The 18263-nt window shown below is 41.5% G+C and overlaps 1 protein-coding gene across 9 annotated transcripts in view; it reads left to right on the top strand.

The window, feature by feature from the left end:
* The window catches only part of LOC119187874 (uncharacterized), a 244152-nt gene that overhangs the window by 127586 nt on the left and 98303 nt on the right, over positions 1 to 18263 (top strand). For all 9 annotated transcript variants that reach the window (XM_075878776.1, XM_037435978.2, XM_075878780.1 and 6 more), the window contains 2 exons: positions 1128 to 1424; positions 7945 to 8248. In XM_075878776.1, coding sequence (XP_075734891.1) covers positions 1128 to 1424; positions 7945 to 8248 — 601 coding nt within the window. The remainder of the gene's footprint in view (positions 1 to 1127; positions 1425 to 7944; positions 8249 to 18263) is intronic.

Genomic DNA, 18263 nt, shown 5'->3' with positions numbered 1-18263 from the left:
TAATCGGTGCTCTTGGTGCTGTTTGATAGCGTACCTTCGAGTATAAGTTATGAGTCTTGGAAGAGATGACAACATAAAGTATATATATAGAAAATTCCTCGGAAGAGTTTACAAGAGGGAAATCAAGGCATCTCCCTACTTAATTTGCCCCTCTGATGAATAAATATATAAATGGTGTAAGAACGGCACTGATTTAGAATATGTGTGAGTACACACGTGTCCAGGTAAGGCTGATAGTAATGCTGAGGATGAGTTTATGTATAGGGCCATAGGTTGACAAAAGAAAGTGTAACTCACTAAGACTCTGAAATATGTCTTGCGCTTTGGACTCGCTCGGGCTCACACTCACGAATATTTTCTTCAACCGGACTCACTCGGATTCACACTCTCCGAATATTCCTCACCCTGACTGACTCGGACTGACGGCTCAATCCGAGTCTGAGTGAATCGACTCATGAGTGCGTTCGTTAAATGGAACCTGAAAGGACCAAGAAAATATGTTTTGTTCAGTGGGAGACGTACGGGGTGGAAAATATAAGTTAGAAACCAATGTGTGAGAGGCAGCTTTTTCATTTTAACAGCAGATGGTAGTTTAGTAATGATGGCCTTTTTGAAGCCATTCCAAAAGTAACAATAATGTCACTCGTCCTGTCTTAAGTAAACGAGATACTACGTCAAATGAAAAATAACTTAATATTGAAATTGCTGAATATCTGAACCAGCATTTGTAATGTGATATTACTCGTTGATTTAGAATTATGGTGACATTTTGTCAGTGGCGTCTTTGAAGGTGTCGCCTAGCATCAGTAGCTAAAGTTCTGTATTATGTTTACCTCGTTGAATAGTGGGCTTGGGCTAGTTGGTAGTTCATGATGAGAGCTATAGCGCTAACTGGGGACATAGACAGAACAGACAAGGATAAGTAGGAAGCGATGCTTGTCCTCGTCTGTTCTGTCTTCTTCGTCCGCATTTTCAGTTACAGCTCTTGTGTTTTCACAAACTGTTGCAAATAATAAATTAATAGTGCAGCAATGCGAAATGATTTCTCTGAGAGGTGACCATATCCCTGTTTTGACTTTTTTTTTTTTCTCATGTTTTCTTCATTTCCCATTGCCCTATATCCATAGGTGAAATTTTTACAAAGGTCACTGAAGGACTCTTTTTCGGTGAAGATAACAGAGTCTCCCACTGGTCCAAATGCACAGCCATTGATTGAAATAGACCAAAATTTGCCCCACCATGGCTCACTAACCAGTCCCCGCAAGTCTGCTTTGTCAGCCAATCGGCGTTGGCGAAAACAGCTCACAAATCAGAAGATGTCAGAGTTTGGTTTGTCAGAAAATGTGTTTGAACTCCAGGAAGAGATCTTTTTTCTGGTGCTGAGGATTGAAGACTTGGAGAGACAGCTGAAAGAAAGTTCAGAGGTGATATGGATGTTCTGACTTCTTGTTATTTCTAGTATTATTCATATGCTGTACACAGTGGTGGTCAGACTGTGCCATTTAGGCCATTTTGCTACAATTCGAGCTCTATGCACCCATTCAAGTGCATAATGCACCAACTGCACCAGAGTTCATTATTCCACTTGTTTAAATCACAGTAGAGCATTTCTGACCTAAAGTATTCTTTTTTTGGCACAGGATACACATACCTTTTTTATATTGCCATGGAACCCACTCCCCTTTCTTTTTCCACCGATGCACTTTTTCTTATACAGTTAAACCTGAAAATAACGAAATTGATAAATTCCTGGAAAAAATTTGTTATAAAGGACATTTTGTTATATGCAGGTTCGGTACGAAAATTCAGAAAGTAAGTGCACAAATTAAACAAATGGAACTGAAGGCGAAAACTAACCCGAAACACTTATTTTATCGTAAAAAATCTGCATTAATATTGCGATAGCAATTATATGAACACTCTCGGCGGGCATTTGCCGTCACCGCCATGTTCCGTAACAAGTCCAAATTGATAACATGCCCCCTTGCATTGAAACTTTCACGAGCGGGCAAAAGCGCACGAGCGTTGCTGTAGCAGGGATAAAATGAGTCGGCCCATCTCTATCGCCTGGATAGTGAACATCTCCCGCGTGTTATAACTGCCGTCAAATGCTCAACCACCCATCTTAAACGAGCATGAAACAATGCGGGGAGGGCAGGGTCGCTCGAGTAGCAATAATAAATTTGGATTTTAAGGACGGGCGCGATCGCTGGCGTGCTTGCTATCGTGGCGAGTATCAGTGTGGTTTCAACGTGAAGGGAAAAAGAGCACTTCTCCCTGGAGCGGCCGTATTTGCTCACACCAGCGTTTTGAAGGAGCTTCACGATATCAGTTCGAAAAGAGTTCGCTGCCAGCCTTGCTTCTTATAACATAACAATTTTTTGCTATCATGTTCATTGCATTGCATTCAATGTGCCATCTTTTTTGCTGTAACTAATCGGCTAATTGCAAAAGCTACGAGCCTGCGAACTCGCGGTGTCAGACGGAAGCGTGTGACGAGTTGAGCTCCAAAGATCTGTCGTCACCATGGTCTCGGAGAGTTTCCATCAGTGCCTAGTTTGACATCCCTCGGTGGTGACGATATGGTTGTCTGAAATTAATAAAAGTCACAGTTTCGCCATAAGGGCGAAGCAATGAATGGGATAGCAATAGCTTGGAATGGTACGCTGAGAACGGCGGGTAAATAGAAATGTGCAGCGTACTTCTCACGCACAAATGATGCACGAAAACAACATACACAGGACAAGAGCGAACTAGGAACGTTTACCACTCAACACTTGATGCGCTGTTTAAACAAAAGCGAGGCACAAAACATAATCACAAGTATAGATATAAGTGCGAACTAACAAATGCCCCAGTTGTTACTTCGCCGAGTTTTAAAAGTGCACTCTTTTTGCAAACGGCACCTGTCCAGCGAGCGAAGTGATCTTCAAGTCAAAGGTGCGCGATTCTCCCCTCTGAAGGATAAGCGCACGCACACAGACATCCACTCCCCGCCCCCTCTCTATTGCGGGGCAAAGTACACGGGTGGCTTTTTTTTTTCTTCTTTGAACTTTTATATATATATATATATATATATATATATATATATATATATATATATATATATATATATATATATATACGTATACAAATGCAGTGGATGGTGGCAGCGATGAAAAAAAAAAAAAAAAACCAGCTGAAACTGTCCATATAATTGCTATTGTAATAAAAAAAAGAGCTACAGGCTTGCGGCAAAGGCGAAGCAAAGAACGGGATAGCAACACATTGGAAGGTTACGCGCAGAATGCAAAGCAGATGGAAATGTGCCCCGCATTTCTCACGCACAAATGACTCACGAAACCTACTCACAGCTACAGATGCACAGATAAGCGTCTCAGTTGTTACTTCGCTGTGTCTGAAAAGCATGCGCATTTTGCAAACGAAGACTGCAATGATTGCAGCAACCTTTGTGCGCCCAGTAACTAAAACAGAATCGTTCCAGGTAGAGCCCGAGGCCACCCAAGACGTACGATTCTCTCCACCGCGAGATAAGAGCGCACGAGGGAGCGTCGCCCCCTTCTCTAAGCGGGGCAAAGTACACGTGAAAGATGAGAGCGCGCGCCGCTGCATGGTGTGGCGACTCGCGCTCATTACGCCATCTTGCTGGTAATGCTGAAAACACGATAATTACCCCCGAGATGCCAGTTAACAGTGGTAAGTGGTAGATATAAATATCTTGCCGTTTGGACGTTCACGGATGTGCTCCTTGGTGGCTCTGTGGTTAATGCTTCACGCTCGCGATGCAGAGGACCCAGGTTCTATTCCGCTCGACGGAGTCTTTTTCTGGATTTCTTTCTTTCATCTTCATATATATAGATACGTATACATATACAGTGAGTGACGTCAACGTTCACGTCAGTGGCAAAATCCTGCAGAGAGTGTCTGTGTAATTGCTATCGCAATAAAAAAAAACAAAGCTGAATGTCGTCGGGGGGGGGGGGGGGGGGGGCAGACCGTGCGCATGCAGTGAAACTATGCACGCGTGCGCGGCGTCGAAAACGAAGAGCGAATGGCATGGATACGGCGGAGAACTATTCGGTAAAGCGCCCTTCATATGCAGCACAGGTCGCATACAGGGCGCTAACTAAAAGTTTGGCATCACCAACGTTAAAAAGTGGGGTTTTTTTGTGTGTGTGGAGTGAGGGGAGGGGGCACACCCACGCATGCGCCCACGGTGGAAAAAAAAGCGCGCTGGCTCGTGGGGTGAAGGCCCGCCTCGCGCTCACTCGCCCGCAGTAACGAGCGCTCGCTCTCGCCTGGTGTGCGGTGCGTGCCACCGCTTCCGCTTTGCACTTCGGTGGTGGTGGGCGGGGCAGCCGCGAAAGAGGCATGCTCGTACCAAAAATGCCAAACGGCGGGGAATAAAAAACTTTGTTATATCGAGGAATTCGTTATGTGTAGGTTCATTATAAGCAGGTTTAACTGTAATTGGCCTAACCAAAGTATGGCCATGTGTAGTCCACATCACCCTTGATGAGGAACTGGTGATAATGTGTAGACGAGCGATTTTTCGCTGAGTTGCTATAAGCTTATCGTAATGTAGACAAGTGATTTTTTGCCAAGCCGCTATAAGCTTATTGTAATGACATCGGCCGTTCAGCTACTGTTTTAGGCATCCCTCACTGTAAAGAGCATCTGCATGCATCGTAATAATTTGTGGGTTTTTATGTGCCAAAACCACAAGGCATCTTAACACAAATGAAGGCGGATGTGCAAAGGTTTGATATTTCTGAAATAAAAAGGGTTCCATGTCAGTCGTGTCGTGCAAGGCTCTTCAGCTTTTATAGTGATTGTAACAAAAAACCTAAATCCACTAGCACGCGTCAGACACGAAGTGGTGCAGCTGCCACTAGTGCGCATCAATGTGCTTGTTGCGTGTCTTCATTGCAAAACCAGCGCAATGTAGTGGAACAAAAATAGTGCGGGAGACAGAACAGCAAAAAAAGAAACATGCAAACAGTGCAAAGTCACAATCCTGTATGCCTCTTTCTTTTTGTGATGTTCGATCTTTCACGCTGTTTTCTTTCCTATATGTCTGACCAACAGGCCTAAACAACCACTTTAGTGGCATAATGTGGTGGCAAACCAACAGGCAAGGAAACTGACTCATGCAGACACCCAAGACATAAGCCATAAATAACACATTGCTGCACTCACGTGTCAGTTATAAAACACCGTTTTAACAGCCAGTATCACTGTTGATTGCCATAAAAGGACAGACAAGTCTCTCAGCCTCCGGAGAACTTCCTATCTTATTCTTAGCCATGTAATTTTAGAAACTGCACAAGAGAATGTGCTTAGCATAGCCACTGTCTGTCCGGTAATTGTGCGATGAAGATGGGGAAGGCCGTGAATGCATGCATTTCTTGCTACTCATAAACTAGGGAAGTGTGGATGCAGCTTGATAGGGCTTCATTAAATCAAAAGCTGAAATGCAAAACTAGTTCTCTAAATTATTAACTTGGTTGATGTTGGGGTGGTCAGCCCCCGTCCCCTTTCGAATTTGTAGGATATGGTGTCCTGACGCCTGGCACTGAGAAACCATCTGCCAGCTGGCCTTGTCAGTTGTGCTTCACTACAATGCACATCTTTGTTTCTGTGAAGCCCACACATGACATTGTTACGTGTAAACAGTCTGACTGATTGCTGCCCTGTAGTTGTTCATATTGTCTTATTTACATTAGAGCGGCATTTGGGTGATTGCATATCTACAAAAAATAGGCTAAAAGGTCAAAATATCTGTTTGTACTACTCCAGGGGATATGAAACTCCATTTCTTCTGCTCCAAAGGTGCTCCTAGGCACACTTCTTTCTGCTCTGAAAATTGCTCCAAATCCCAAATTGGCTAGACCACCATTGTGTATAGTGAAACTACTTGTCTTTAAAACTCTGGTTAATCCTTGTTAACATTTGCAGCAGCCCATTGTTCACTTGTGTAATATAGATCTTCTGTGGGGAAAAAATATACATTTGTTTCTTATGTGTCTAATGACAAGGGGGAAAAAAAGTTCCTTTTTTGGTGTCTTGTCTTAAAGCTCACCTTTTTGTTATGCAATGATGACGTGGCGCTTGTCACAAACATGCTTCATATATATTAAACATCCTCCGATTCACAACGATGTTGAATTGGCGTGTGTGCTTCGGGATAAACTTGCTATGGCATCTGAGAAACACAGATTAATAACATTATCAACAGTTGTGAAAGCAACGATGTGGTTTTTGTTTTGTGGTTTTTCTTGCAACATGCAGTCTCTAGTAGCAACCCAGCCACAAAAACATATTAACGTCACCATTATTTAACACTTATCAAATTTTACTAATGAAACCAGTAAAAGGACATAGAGCCATAAAATTCACTGACTGTAAGTGCTAAAGTAATTAAGGACCCTAGTCTTGCTATGGTTGTGCCAAATTCTAAACATCTTATTGAGTAGATCTTGTAATTTTTTTTGCTTTACTGGGATGCATGTGAAACATAATGGACTTCACAGCTGTATCCAGATGTGTCCAGCCTACTCTGTGTATGCACACAGCCGGTATTCAGTGGGAATGCGCACCTTGATGAAGCAGAGCTGGAAAAAGGAAAGAGTTGCTGGTACACTAGGTGTTGTGTGAGGGTAAAGGAGGGCAATGCCGCAACACCTTTGTTCCTTTGCTTTTGCTCTCACACTCCTGTTATACATGAGTATCTTTTGTCTGCTCAGCCATCCGTTATGTTCTAACCTTTCATCAGTAATTGCTACAACTAAAACAAAAAGCATAAAAAAGAAAATAATTTGTAAGAAAAAAATTTTGGTAGTAGCAAGTTTTGAACCTATGACCCCACGCTTGGGTGCTGAGTACACGGGCTCTGGTTGATCACTTCATCCTTCTCTGTCATAAATTTTTATATCCCTGCTTTTATCACGCTGGACTTAGCAATGGAAATTTTGGACCAAGTAGCATGGATAAAACTGTATGTATAGACCTACTAATTAGTAGGAGGCGGGTGCAACTATATATATATATATATATATATATATATATATATATATATATTCCTTTAATCTTCTGTGTTTCAATGCATAGCCATAATCATTTTATTATAAGTGGTGATGATAGGTACTGGTGGCAGTACTGTTGGTGGGCTGCATCATTAGGCTAATGCTAAAGTGATCCACGGTAGTCACATTTTATAACCTTCATATACTTTGATCTATTGATTTCTAAAGCACTGTTCTCAATAATAGTGACAACTTAGATGGCCTCAAGTACACTCAAACCTCACTTTAACAAAGTTGCATCTCACACTAAATTGAGTTTGTTATATCTGAAGATTTGTTAATAGGGGTTTATTCCTAACTCTATAGCTATTTCAAGACTATATTACATTTACTTTGTAATAACCGACATTTCGATATATTCAGGTTCATTAAATCGAGGTTTGAGTGCATTAGTCTATCGACGTAGCTCGAGTTATTTGCCTTTAGTGTTTTTAGAAAACCTGCTGTATATCTTGTTTTTTACTGCTTTGAGAAAGTATAAAGTATATGTTCCAAGTTCTGTAGATTTCTCACAAGTGACATTAATGCATAATCAAGGTTTGCACAACTGAGGGGCAGGTTAATGAGGTTAACAATATTTCTGAGCATTTCTAAAGGATGGTGCAAGATTGAAAACGTACATATAGCTAATCTTTCATAAAAGGAAGCAAGAGGGAGTTAGGAAAGTTACATATAGCTAATCTGTTCTTTTGCAAAAGGAAGCAAGTGGGATTTACGAAAGTTGGGAACATAAAAAATAGTGCTGATGGGGATTCATTATTTGTGGATATTTAGTCTGTTTTTAGCACATTGCAATGATAAAACAAAATTTCCCTCTGGAATCTCCTCCTTCCCCCGTGGTTTTTCTTGACATTTGTAGGTAATGGTCTCTAAATACAAGGATAAACAGTCATCTGAGCAGCCGATTTTGACAGACGCTTGTCTGCTGGAGAAGAATGCTGCCCTGGAGCAGCAGTTGCAGCACATGCAGGAAATGTCAGTGGTGCTTCTGTGCCGGTTGGAAGAGCTTGCACAGTTTCTAGGACAGCTGCTGGCCTACGACGAGACAAGATCATTGGGGTCCATGACTCTTTCTCCCTCCATGGTAGCCAAGATCCGCCAGTTCGTCGCAGACAGCAGGGAGATCTCCAGTTCCTTCCATTCCATGTCGCAAGGTTTTCTTGGTGAGCTCATAATAGATAAGGTATTTATTGATGTATTTATTTATTTATCTATTTGTTTATTTATTCATTGATTTATTTTTAAATACCTTAAAGGGCTTATGGAAAGCATTGCATAAAAAGTGGGTCATGCAAACAAAAATGCATATGGTGTAATATAACATCGATACATACATCAGACTGGGAAAATTTAAAAACTGAAAAAAAGAAGAAAACGCTATATTTCAGTATAAATACATTTCACTGTGAAGAGGTAGGGGGGGGGATTGTATTGTTTTTCAAAAACTCGGCAATAACAATTGGTGGGGCTAGCAAAAAAATTTGCCATCGCAAGAATCTCATTAACCTCTTAACTGCACTTTATCTTTTTTCAAATTTCCGGTCAAGAAGTCGTGCCTGTTTTTTTATTGCCGATTTCGAATGTGATGGTACTAAAGAGTAGCCAGTCAGTGTTCAAAAAAATATTTGCACCACCTGATTAGTCGAATTAACAGAATAAAATTTATTTTGGAACAATTCATAGAAAACCAGCTACCTGCTGCTAATAATTAAAAACCTTATAAACAAAACGGTTACAGACCCCACATTTTTCTTCACGTGTGTAGGCCAAGTACCTTCAGGCTATTTAAGGAGAGATGCTACTCGAAGACACTTTTTCTTTAATATCAACCCTAGAGCAATGAAACTTGAGCTGTTTATGGAACTTTTTATGCTGATTTCAAATATATAATTAGTTTTCTTGCAAGTCACACACTTTTAGCTCTGCAACATGACAAAGTGAGAGCCTTAACCCTTTTGCCCCCCCTCTTTTAATCCCTAAAATTCTGTAATTTTTTATCATTCATAGCTCATAATGCTTCAAATAAAGTGTAGAGTGCACATAACTAATTAGGAAGCACATACAAAATATGTATTAAGCGTGAGAAATAATATATTTCATCTACCCTAGTAAAGATATACATACATTTTTTTGTTATACTATAAATATTGAAATTTCAACTAGATAATTGAATTTGTCATACTTTGAAAAAAATTTGGGCAAAATTTCATGAAGATCTGAGCACTAGAAGTGCCCAAAAAGGAGGGGCACATTAGAAAAAATGGCAAAACTTGTGTTTTGAGAAAAACGAGTTTTAAATTTAAAATTGAGTTTTTATTTATGAAAGATATTATTAAATCAGATGAAATTTGCACACCAAAAAGAACAATCTTTCTTGAAGTGGCCACTGCGACTAAAATACACCAGCACCATGAGTTTGTCCCTCTCGGCGTTTTCGAGCCGACACCTCACAGACATTTCGCTCACAAACAGGGCCATGAAACGCTTGACAAACTTCCGCTCCATCTGGCAGAGCCTTGTGCCAACTGCAAGCTATGAAGAAGTTCGACAAGACTGCGAAATCCAAACTAAGTCGAGTGTCATGCCATTTTGCAGCCATGTTTGTGCCACATACCGTCGTACATAGTGGCAATGTCGTCCCTGCTAAGTTCTCTCACTGCGAGCTCTTTCGACCTCTCAAGATTGGCGCTGACGTCATCCATTGCCGCATCACGAACTTTCCGGCTGACGGGTGTGGATGACTTTGATGCATTGGCTTTTGCAAGCCAACAACTGCCGCAAATCGGACCAGATGCTCGTAGCCTATTCCTGCAGAGCGCGCCGCACAACTGCTTTCACTTGTGAGCAATGGCTTTTTTCATTCATAACGGAGATAATTACACGAGAAAAGCATTCTTCAGCTGCGCTGCTCAACAAGACATGGACCCCGCAAATAGGCTTCACAGCACATACAGGCGCGCAGCGGCCAATGGCGGTCCCCGATTCATACCATGTGATAAGCCAGTCGCGGCGCTGGAAAAACGCGCAGAAGAGTGAGTCTTGTTATTATTTCTTGTGCTGCATCAGCGAGAGAAACTGTTGTTATTTGAAGAGTGAGGCTCGACTCTTCGACTCATGCGATCAACAATGGCTAGCGGCGGCGCATTATCGGCGGCAAGGTGCTCGAAGACTGCATACTTTCGACCTTTTAACAGGCACCTTGTGCTCTTTAGATGAAATTTTAAAGCATTTCCAGTTAAGTCTCGACCATTATTATTTTTTTCGTAACAATAGAGGTACTAATCTTATCAAAACAGGTGAAAATAAAAAATCGGTAATTTTGAAAAAAACTCGTTTTTTGACCGGCATCTTCCCTTAATTCTGGAAGCTTAGGGACTGTGTGGAAAATTTTGAAATGCAGAATAACGCAACTTGGCTCACTGGCCGGCCCTTGCAATGTTTTCCCATTCAAGCTGTCTTCGTCATCATCGGAGGAGCTACTCAATTCACTGTCACCACTGTCTTCACTTCCGAAGACAAGATAAATACCTGTATTCGAATCATCATCACTCAAAGAGGATGACGATAACTAATAGCTTCTTTTTCATGTTCACAAGCGAGCAATGCATGGGTTGTTGCCACCAGATGCCGTTTTTCTGTACAAAAAACATGCTTCTGCCCTAGGAAAATCCTCGGGCAAATGCTGCCATCTAGTTGTTGACACGCAGTGTAAGCCGTCAATGCGCGCTTCTCCGCCTGAACATTAGAGGGGAGTAGTCATTCTGCTAAAACGATTTCTGCTCGTCCAAAGCAGTTTGGTGATAGTTTGGGCAGAGCCAGCTCTGCTCGTTCAAAGCAGTTAAGGGGTTAACATGAAATAACACAGTATTAGCAGCAAAACAGTCAACCAAAAATTAAAAAAAATGTATTTAAATCCATTTACCTTGCTTTGTCAATCCTTGCCACGTATTAAATGCATCGATCTTCCTTTCCAATGCACCACATGCTACACACCACGAGATATTAACTGCACACCACACGATAGTAATTGCAACACAACACTTGGCAGAAATAGCACCACCACCAGACAGAAGTAGCACCAGACATCGCACGTTTATTTATTTCTTTAGAGCTCAATGTCAACACCAATGGCTTACAGTATTAACCCTTTCAGTGTACACTTTTTTTTAGAAAGACTTTCTTATATGGGGAAATTACTTTATTGTGATTTTTGAATGTACGAAATGGGTAAAGTCAGGAAAATTTGTAAAAAAAAAGTACAGTATTTTGATGTCGGCATGGCTCAGAACTGCAAAATATTCAGTAGTATTTCAGAGCATGGGATTCCTTGTAGCGTGGGTCTACGCACAGTGCCTTATTGCCATCTAGACTCAGCACACAACTCCAGTCTCTTCTTGAAGAAACAAGTTGTGCTGGTGAACACACTGCATTACTACTCCGTGTGGCTCTTGTGGCAGCATAAACTCTCTAATCAAAGGAAACAAGAATACCTTGTGAATGTAGGTGATAAACAAGCTAAGAGCAGCAGCAGTAATGAAGAAAGTTAACTTCCATCACTCCTGTTGGAGTAAAAGGTAAAAGTAAAATAAAGGTAAAAATCAAGTTTCACACACCAGCAGTGCGATAACACGGAAAAACTAAAATTATGAAAGGGGCTGCTCATCGGCGTTCCCATCGACTATGCAATGCGCCGATGCTAGAAATCAGTTCTGTTTATCTCTGCAATGAGGTAGTGCAATAATTTCCAACATTTGGTAAGTCCTAGGGGATGGCAGCACCTCCCATGGAGGAGGGAAAAACTGAGGAGAGGCCCTATCCTATACCAATGCATTGCGAGAAATGTGGCGAAAGTGACGTCAAACTTATGGGGCAAACAAACCAGTATAGGGCAAACAAAACAGCAGATGCTCCGCGGCGTGCTCTCAGTGCTGGTTCGCTTCAGCGCGGACTTATAGCCCCGGCGTAAGTTTAACGCGTATTGTATGGTTTGCATACAGTGAAATCTCGTGAGCACACGTTTCTGAGACTGTTCGTGCGTAGCAGGCCTGAGCAGGCGTGCTGAAGTACTTCGTGGAGTGTTTTTGTGCAACAGCACAGAGCACCGGTACGTGTAGTAACCAAAATCATTAAGCCCCTACATCATCGTATTCGAACTCACCGAGCAGTGACTTACGCGTTCTGCTCGCCGTAAGGCCTTCTTTTTCTTTGGCAGATTTCCCGATCTACGGGCCAATCAGCAGTTCTTTACTCGTATATAGTGTCAGTGTGACAATGCACGGTTTTGAGAACTTGCTTCGTAGCTGTTCCGTGCAAATACCAGCCTTGTGCTTGACGTACTTCACGTCGGTAAGAAGGCACCACTGTATTGTATAAGCGATCGTGCACGTAAAGTGTGTAATTCCAGTGCGCACACATCTAACACGCAGCGAGCCCACACCGTACAATACACACACATTTAGTCCAATAATTAAAAAGGTTTATTGTCCTTCCGTATGAATGACACAACTTCTACAAACGCGACACAATGCCTACAACTCTAAAAATGAAAGTTCACGGTGTTCTCAGTTCTCAGCTCCACATGCAAATACCATGCATTATTGATCAACAGTGAAGCAAACATAAGTGCAAAGTGCCACCAGGTACATCCGGCTAGCACTCGATCTGCACCGAGCATACACTACAGCTGGGCATTGCACAGCTTTCTTGCATAACGCACAAAAGAAGCAGTACTCGTGAATTGACTCGCTTCCGGCAGAGAACACCTACGAGCTTCCACTCCCCCGGTCCGCCGGCGCCGCTTCCAAGGCCGCAACGGCGGCGGCTGCTCCCCGGAAATCGCAAATTGCTTATCTACTTTTCTGCTATGAGGTTGTGCGGGTGTCTGTGATGCGGCGGCTTCACGTCTATGACGTCATGGCCTCTCCTATATTTTCCCTTCCTCTATAGCACCTCCCGACGAGCATGCATCGTCATTACTGCACAAAATTTCAATTGGAGGGTTGAAAACATACTCATACAGCTAAGACACTGAATGACTCGCAGGTCGCGGGATCGAATCCCGGCTGCGGCGGCTGCATTTTCAATGGAGGGGAAAATGCTGTAGGCCTGTGTGCTCAGATTTGGGTGCACGTTAAAAAACACCTGGTGGTTGAAATTTCCGGAGCCCTCTACTATGGCGTCTCTCATATCATATGGCGCTTTTGGGATGTTAAACCCAATATATCAATCAATCAATCAATTAAGACACTGTGTGGCAGAAAACTGCCGTCGTAAATGTACAGCAAAAACACTCGAAGGTTTAAACGGCCACAAAACCGCCTTGGGGTCTAAAATTCCTGTTAAGAGAAATAACTGCACCTTGTATGATGTGACCATACAAGTGCGAATAAATACTGTACTGAGGAAGTTAGAGTATGAAAAGACCGCTGTGGCTGGTTACGGTCGCTCATTCTGTCTATCCAACCTTCTCAGCAGTGCAGGAATGTAGGTGTAGCCCTTCGTCGTGAGTTATACCCACTCCAGGAATGTAACACAAAGTTGTAGGCAGCTAGGAGATCTCGAATTCCTTCCACTTCGTGTCTGCTAAGTTTTCGTGGTGAGCTCCGAACAGATAGGTTACAGAGCCAGTGATTACGTCATCCACATGCAGACAACAATCAAGCAAGGCTTTTCTGACGTGCCATGTGCGGCGAATAAGCGTGGTGCAAGGGGCACAAGACAGTGGCTGGTTACGCATCCTTCCCCAAGTGGAGAGACGTATGCTCATCTCGGAGGCTTTCTTTCTGGCAATTCCTCTTGTCTCGCTAGTCTCGGAGCTCTACGAAAATGGCAGAGGGCGGTACAAGAAAATGAAAATGTGGACTGCGCAGTCAGAATGATCAAAACCGAATCGCCACAGGGACAAGGCACCATTTCATAGTACTAAAGACGAGTCGACGAAGTTGGTGCTGTATAATGTTGTCCATGGACACGATTACATCACTTGTGTATGAGGAGAATCGGACAGGCGCTGAAGAGGGGTGCAGGATTTCTTTTTTTTTATGGAAAAGTGCTGCATGATGCATATCGCTGTGCTATTCGCAAAATGTAATCACTGTAGCCTTTCTCACTAATCAGTGAGCTTGTTTGGGAGGCGTAACAAAAAAACAAAGTCTGAGTCCCTTACTGGCTCTCTAAACAGGCCTTTGGGGCTGTGTTAATAATGTGGTTATTACGCTTGTCAAAAAGCATCACCATCTACACCCCCTTCTCCTTTTGACTGTCCTTGTGCTGAAGAAAAAGTTTGGGACTCTGCAACATTCTGGAAGAGTCGTTGGGGTAAGTGCAGTGACAAAATGGTACATATAGGTCACGCAAATACCTATGCATTGGGAGTTACAAATAAAGGATGTACGTGCCCCTTTCTAATATCCGCATTTGTCAGCAGAAAGAGTACTCGATCAGACAGACTAGTGGCTCTTATTTTGTAGAATTTCTGGACTGATTCTTGCGCCCATGTTAGAAACTGTGCTCACAAACATTGATTGAAAACTGTGTGTGTGTGGTCACCATGACAATACAAAATGTGCAAATTTTCTGCTGGTTTCTATGACTATGTGTCACAAATTTGCGGCTGTAGTGTCAGCATCTCTTTGCTCACAGACTACTAGTGTGTGCATGTGATGTGGAGTGGATTAATAAAATCAGAAAAGCCCTTTGAATTTTCTTCTCTAAATAAATATGTTGTTTTAATGGGCATAAAATGGAATTAGATAGCATTCATTCTGATGGCTTGCAGAACTCTAGAACACTATTCATCGAAGCTCTGGCTTCGGGGAGCCCATGTCGAGAACTTTTGGCAAATAGACAATGCAGGTTTGGGTCATCATAGTTCTCGGTGTCTTTCTGGTCATGAAACTCTGCCATCTCACTATGTGTAGGTTTCATATGGTGCAAAATTGATACGTGGTGCTACTATGCCATAAAGGGTTGAATTCAAGTAATAAGTAATTCCATGTAAGATCCAGCAAAGCATGGCCAGTCGACCTCTTAAATTTATTTCAAAATTTGATATATTGTTGCCTAATGAGTGGAAAAAAGAGTTATTGTGGACTGTGCGCACTTGCTTGCTCGGTAATCTTGCACTCACGGGTGCACGCGTGACCAAATAATTCCGAAATTGGCATCATCAGTGCAGCCGACAGCTATTTCAGTGCTGCTTACCTTTTAAGAAACTGAAGTATGGGCCTGCATACCATACACTTAGCCGACAGGAAGTCCGATCTACAATTGCCTATCCTTGCACAAGGCCTCATTCAACAGGCCGTAACTACAAGTGAAACGAAATTATGCAACATGTTTTTTTTATTGATTATGAAAGCTGATGTGCAAAAGATTAAGTGGGTTTAACATGTTTTTTTTAATTGTCAGAATTTTTCATTGTATATATTCTTGAATTTAGCTAGATTGTATTTTTTTTACTGAAAAATGTTATTAATATAAGCTTTCGCAGTTTTTTAAATAAGCATGCTAAGAATGTAATGCAGAATTTTCACTGCTTTGTCATCTATTTTGAGACATTTAATAATAATATGGTCTCTACCCAGAAAATCAAGAAATAGCTGAAAGAGAGAGATAGCATGCATCTATTGAGGTACGTAGCTTTAATATATTTTGGGAAATTCATCACCAAAGTAAGAAAAAACAGCAGACCAGGTAAGGGTAGCACTCCACTTCTTCATTATTATTATTGATTTACTATGCTTCAAAACGTTGTTTTTTTCTGGCAAAAGTAATTGCACATCTCTTCTTCCACTCATCAGGCAGCATTATATAAAATTTTGAAATAAATTTCAGCGGCCAACCGGTCATTTGTTTAATCTTGCGTGAAATTACCGTAATGAAATGCCTGCACAATGCGAATACAGTTGAACCCCTTTATAAAAGGCATGCACTGGGCTGCAATTCTTGTCTTTTATATAAAATGTCTCTTATAAGCAGGCTACCACGTATGCATTTTACTATCAACTGTTATTTTACTTTAGGTACACTGGTGCCTGTTATACCCATTTGTCTTTTATATCAGTGTCTCTTATAAAGGGGTTCGACTGTATAGCTGATAATATTGGTGTGTTCTGTGCATGTACTGCACTATTTTTTTTATTTTTAGTTAGCTATTGTGTCGGGGCAGTTAGGGTGGACAAAGGATGCTGAGGCTGTGTTAGGGTACCACCAGGTCGTTCTTTTGAAGGAACTACCAAAGGTTTCATTTGGTGTATCAGGTAACAAAAAGCATCGTGAGATGTGAATGGGGGCCATACTGTAGCAAGACTGCGTTGGTTGCAACTTTAATCAAACTATACACTTGCTTGCACAAAACGCTTTGATGCCTCCGAAATGTCATTCTCTTATGATTCCAATATAAGTGGCAGTGCTGTGTCCCTGGAACATTGTGAATTGATGCTGAAGCTCGTTCACTCTTTTTGTTTCTTGTATTAGTGCCATGCCTTCAACAAAATCATTCGGGACCCGACACTTCTTTGCTGTCTGTGTGGCACTTATTTTGAAAAATAAAATTTTTGGCTTATCCATAGTTATTGCTCAACACATTACATATTTCTTTTTGTAATGTACTTATAAAAGTGATTGCCAAAATGATTGCCTAATTACAATGTAGTTTCAGCTGTGTAAGTCCTAAAGTATCATTCACTTTAATCTTGTGCGAATAGCTATACAGAGACATTTAATGGCGAGATTTGTCTTATATTTGTTCTGCCAAAATCTTGTTCACAAGCGGCATTGCTTTGCCTAAAAAATTTGAAATGCACAGATCAGCCCAGTTTTCTTTTCTTGTTCATTAGACAAAGTTGTTATACGAAAGGACTCCTTGTATTAATGGTTTAATGGTTTTGATCTCCTGATTCAGTACTGTTCACAGTTTGACTTTTTGTATTGCAGCATTCACATATGTGCAATGATGTGATAGTTGCACCAAAATATGCTAAGAGATGAGAGCTGCTACATTCGGCTCTACATTGGCAAAAATTTTATTATTTGCACTAAGTGTGCGCCAAGATGTTGCTTTTGCATTCTTTTGGTGAGAAACATGACTTCATGTGCTCGAAATCTATAGTTTATGATCGATTTCGAGTAGTCATCGCAGTAGACAGGAAAGTGCTATATACTTTAAAATGCCGAGCAAACGCCCCCACACAAGCAAGCAGCCCCTCCTTTTTTCGGGAAATCTGAAATACGTGCGAAATAAATTATCTTTCACCGTAGAGAGTGTGTGGGGGGGGGCGCTTGCTCGTCAATTTGCAGTAGTTGAAGTAGTTGCTGGGTGCAAGCCTTCCAAACAATTTTAACTCTCCCTTGTTGCAAAACTTACCGTGTTAGTTTGTTAGTTTTTTATTACTGCTAGACCATGCGGCGAGATAGCATTATTGATTTCAGTAAAACAGTTTTTTAACTGTTGTGGATGCTGTCAAAGAAAATTGTATTCCTTATTAACTGCTCATTAACCATAAACCTTACGATTCTGTGCATAAAGCACGTCAGCAGACATTTCTCCACACAATGAAGGACGGACTGGTTGAGCACAAACGTAAGCGAACTTTTCCTGGAGAGTAAATGGAATGTATGAAAAATTTAGGCTGATTCTGCTTCCGGTATTGTAACAAAAGCATGAGGTAAATTTAGAGTCATTTAAAAATAACAAGTGAATTCCTTGGAAGTGTTAGGTGGCTTCAGCTGACTTGGAAATGTCTGCACAAAAGCAAACAGCAGTCAACTAACTTTCATTTTAGGAGCACTTCAAGTGAACATGCATGCATGCATGCATAAACGGATTTTTTTTTTATGTGTGGTGCCGCAGCTCAGGCTTAGATACTAATGTATGCGACTCAAAATGAGTGGCAAGTAACTGCTCCAAACGGTTGTTATCCTGCTCCAAACTGAGATTTTAGTTGCTCCAGAAGCTGCGCTGAAGTGGCTTTGATCATTGATGTAGACAAAACATATCAGTCTAGTGGGATCAGGCTAGCCAACAAATTGCCTTAAAAACAGATTTGAATTTGTTGGCATTACTTGGGCATTTCATAAAAACATCTATATGTGTCAATTACTGCGAACAGTGGTAAGTATACACAAAACAATGTTCTTCTGAAGTCACCTGTAGATGTGTATGCCAACATTTTTTCA

Source organism: Rhipicephalus microplus, chromosome X (assembly GCF_043290135.1).
Source record: "Rhipicephalus microplus isolate Deutch F79 chromosome X, USDA_Rmic, whole genome shotgun sequence".
In the NCBI taxonomy this organism is placed as follows: Eukaryota; Metazoa; Arthropoda; class Arachnida; order Ixodida; family Ixodidae; genus Rhipicephalus; species Rhipicephalus microplus.
This window is presented reverse-complemented; position numbering and strand designations above follow the sequence as displayed.